The sequence below is a fragment of the Sphaeroforma arctica genome (assembly GCF_001186125.1).
Source record: "Sphaeroforma arctica JP610 unplaced genomic scaffold supercont1.2517, whole genome shotgun sequence".
NCBI classification, from domain to species: domain Eukaryota; class Ichthyosporea; order Ichthyophonida; genus Sphaeroforma; species Sphaeroforma arctica.
This window is the reverse complement of record NW_014038041.1, coordinates 1-4,107: the sequence shown is the minus strand read 5'-3', so window position 1 is coordinate 4,107 and position 4,107 is coordinate 1. Positions and strand designations below refer to the sequence as shown.

The window sequence follows — 4,107 nt, the reverse complement described above, 5'->3', positions numbered from 1 at the left end:
TTTAGTGCGAGTACTGGACTGCCATCTTTAACGATTTGGCCCGGATTCGCACACAGAAGTTATGGTAACGCTAAGCTGAAACAAAAGGCCGGTTTCTAGACTGGTATTGTGTAATTTTGATATCTTTGTCGCAATATACTGCGGCACGGTTCGTATATCTGATTCCCATACATACATATATACCAAGTGAAAGTGATGCTGAGTATCCTAGTGTATCTAACTGCTGTTCCTGTCAACTTATCTTTCGTTCGTAGAATGCCTGGACCCGCACACACGAGCCACGGCAGCTCTAGGGTTGAGCAGAAGGACGGTGACTGGACCTGTCCCCAGTGCAACTTCCACAACTTTGCCCGCAACTACGAGTGCAAACAGTGTCGACTACCCAATACCGGAGATTTCTCGCCCGTATCACGTGGTCCTCCCGCCGGAGGGTAAGTACTTCTGAAAGAAAGTGCAGTAACAAGTGCTGTGTATACAATGTTTTGCGGTGGTTTAATTTCGCTGTGTTTTGAAACAATACTGATATGTTCTCGCCCGTCATGTGGCGCTCCCTCTGGTCGTGTCGGCGGAGGGTAAGTGCTTCTGAATGAAGGAAAGTTATTGGGAAATGATTAACGATTATAGATTTGCACGTCTCTGATATGAACTAATCCTACTCTTTGGCATACTAGTTATCAAATTGTACGTACCAGAGCCCTGTGTAGACCATGAGTTTTGTTTCGATTATCACGGCACGTCCTTACTCTGTGGCCTGTGTATCTAACGAACCAGTTATGATGCTCACATAGTATATAGCTTCTGGCAAAGACATCACGTGGCGGGTATTATCTGTATCGGATAGTGTATGCATGATCACACCTGCGTATCCCTTTCTAACTCTGCACACATATTGACCTCTCATTACACAGTGCACCTTCTGGCAATTTCAAGGAAGGCGACTGGAACTGTCCTGGCTGTGGCTTCCACAACTTCGCGCGAAACCACTACTGTAAAGATTGTAGTGTACCCCGGCCATTCCCGGATGCATAAAGCTATATATTTCTATGAGACATTTTTCATTCTGAGCCACACCCAAGACCAGCAATCAATGATAGTCTCTAGTAGAGAAGAATTTTGTGTGTGCAATGAGTATCTGAAATATTTATTATTATGTATGTAGATTAACAACTCAATAGGTGTCCTGTGTATTAATTATCTGCATGTAGATTAGTATCTAACTTTTCCAACATGTCTTGCAAACTGCCCAGGTGCTTTCGAGCGAGTGAGTAGCTAGTAGTAGTGAATGTTTTGTGCATGCACTTTACGGCATATAGAAAACTTCTTGACTATGCCGCAGTTAGATATTTTATGGAAGCCGCAGTAGTAAAGCACTTCGTAGACATGTCAATTACACAAATTTGTCCTTCTTCTCGATAGAATTCAGGTCTCAGGACAATCAGACCCTGGATTGCGGGTATATACATTTCATCAGTCGCACATGGTATACTCTATAGGATTAGAACTATATGCTGCGATGTCTATTTGCTAGACCTGAGTGATTATACAAGGTATTCGCCATGTCTCTCAATCAAAAATAGCTGCAAAACATTACTCGCCGATTTGATCAAACGCACAAACCTGGCTACTAACTAGAAATATTGTACATACATAGGTTTTCTGAGTTTAGAAGTTTTGTATATATCAGTAGAAAAAGTAAACAGATTTAGCATTTTTGGGATATATATGTATAGTCCCGTCACGCCATGTTTCTCTTACCATCCCGAAATCTCATGTTATCTGGTAGTGTAGCCGTGACAACGGGGTAAAATTTAAAACTGGTAAGAAACGTATTTTCAAAACATTCCACGCTTGAACTGGATAATTCCCCAGCGTTGGTGTCGAGTCAGCGGCCAGCAAGTCCTCAGGCCTCACGGCCTCGGCTCACCTCAAGCCTATTCAACATGTTCAATCCCCTGCTTCTCTCCGATTTACAACACACTGTGACTGAAGTCTGAACAAGTGATATTTTTAAAACTGAACAGGTTTCGCTGCCTTGATTCAGATTTTTTTCGGTATTTCTGAAATGTCAAATAAATATGTACCAAAAAAGCGTATGTATTCAAATCTCTTTTGACACTCACTTTTCATTCCAAAAACTAATTAATAGCGGTAAATGAACGACAATGATTGGTGCGGAGTGAATATAAGCGAATGACACGCACCATAGGACTTGTTTTTAGATAAATAAAAATTTAAGGTAGAAGTCCATCAGCACCCAAATATTATTTAAAATACACCCACACAGGTCCAAACCAAAATAAACACTTTTGAAAAGAACGTATACTTTTAAAAAATATAGATAGCTGACTCGACACTCGGTGAGTCGGCGACCGGCGTTCAACAAGCGTTGCAGTTGCGGTGCAGTACAGTACTGCAGTTTGCACATAATTTAATTTAACCTGACCGCCTTGCCCCCTGCGGGCTGCGGCTGACACTGACTGTCGACAACTCAAGTGACAGCTTGACTCAACCGTCTCAACTCTTCAAGTCTCAACTCTCAAATCTCAAAATCGTTTTTACAATAAAGTTTTCAACAAGTTAAAAAAATGACAAACAAGTATTTCATCAGTCCGTGCTGCTATTCATTATATTTATTTTCTTATTTATTTATTTCTAAAATGTTTTATCGTCCATAACTTTTCACAATTACGCCACCGCCTCCACTCATAAGAGATTACAACTGCATCGATTCACGAGATTGCCTTCTAAAGTTCTAAATATTGTCATACTCAGTATTTACACTATCTATCAACCACGAACACATGCACTCTCGTAAGCACGTTCGTTGATTGGAAGTCACAGTTCACATAAATACACACACATTGACATCTTGTTCCGCAAGTTGATCGCAGAGCGTTGTATTACCTATTAGTAGCAACCCACAGGCACCACATTACTTAGCCTAATACATCGTTGTCAAGGAGTAGAGATATGGATAGATACAGTCTAGAGCTCACACCAGTATTATTCCCATCTATCAACCTTTCTACCTGTAAGCACATATATAGATATAGTAGTAAGTGCTGTGATCACAATATTTCGTGTATTGACACAAACTGGTACTCTTTACAAGGATAATATCAATACGTCGACAGTAACTGTCATATGTTGCATAGATAAGCATACACAGTTAGTCGACACTAAATAACACATCCCCTTAGACAATATTTCCTAGTCTTTGTATACGAGCATTATATTTAAATATATAAATATACGTACACCTACATATAACTCTTCTATATATGTATCAAGCAATATTTATGCACACGTACGTAAACGGGAGCCTGATTGTGGTCGTGTGCGCGAGGGCATCGAATCTAATGATAAATAAGCGCAGGTACGTACATTTATAATTGTAAAGAAAGAAGCTGTCTTCCGCTGAGCTCATTGTATTGCGTTTGAATAAGTATAACTTGTACATGGAAGAGGCTGAACATGAATTTGTACTTTTATATCAAAAGGTCTCCAGGAACGTTGGGAATGATATCATCCTTGATTTCACTAGCTACTCTACCTGTAAGATGCGCTCTAACCTTGCAGACCGCAATGCATTTCCTTTTTTCGTTTGAACGGGAATATGATCGGCCTTGATATATATCTATATAAATATCTATATATATACATATATATATATAATATGTGTGTGTGTCTGTCTGTCTGTCTGTCTGTGTGTGTGTGTGCACGTGTGTGTGTGTCTGTATAAATATATGTAAATATATATGTATATGCTCATGTATGTCTGTATATATATATATAATACTTTATATATATATCATATTCTATGCTATATATTATACATTGTATATATTATACATTATATATATATATATATATGCTCATGTGTGTTTAATTTTGTATCGATGTCTATAAATTTACAAATACATTATCGTATGGAAGAGTTTATTTAAAACTTAAATTCATTGCTCGTCATTATATATGTATGTATGTATGTATATATATTATTATATTATCATTATATTATAGATGTGAGTGTGTGTGTACACACGTGTGTATGCATATATATATATATATATATATATATATATGTGTGTGTGTATATATAGTAAG

At 38.2% G+C, this 4,107-nt stretch overlaps 1 protein-coding gene across 1 annotated transcript; it reads left to right on the top strand.

Moving 5' to 3' along the window:
- Nucleotides 1–254: 254 nt before the first annotated feature.
- SARC_12704 (hypothetical protein) lies at nucleotides 255–431 on the top strand (the record flags this gene model as incomplete). Its single annotated transcript, XM_014293184.1, has 1 exon — nucleotides 255–431. A coding segment is annotated over one exon (177 nt), but the record flags the coding sequence as incomplete, so codon positions are not given.
- Between the last annotated feature and the right edge of the window lie 3,676 nt (nucleotides 432–4,107).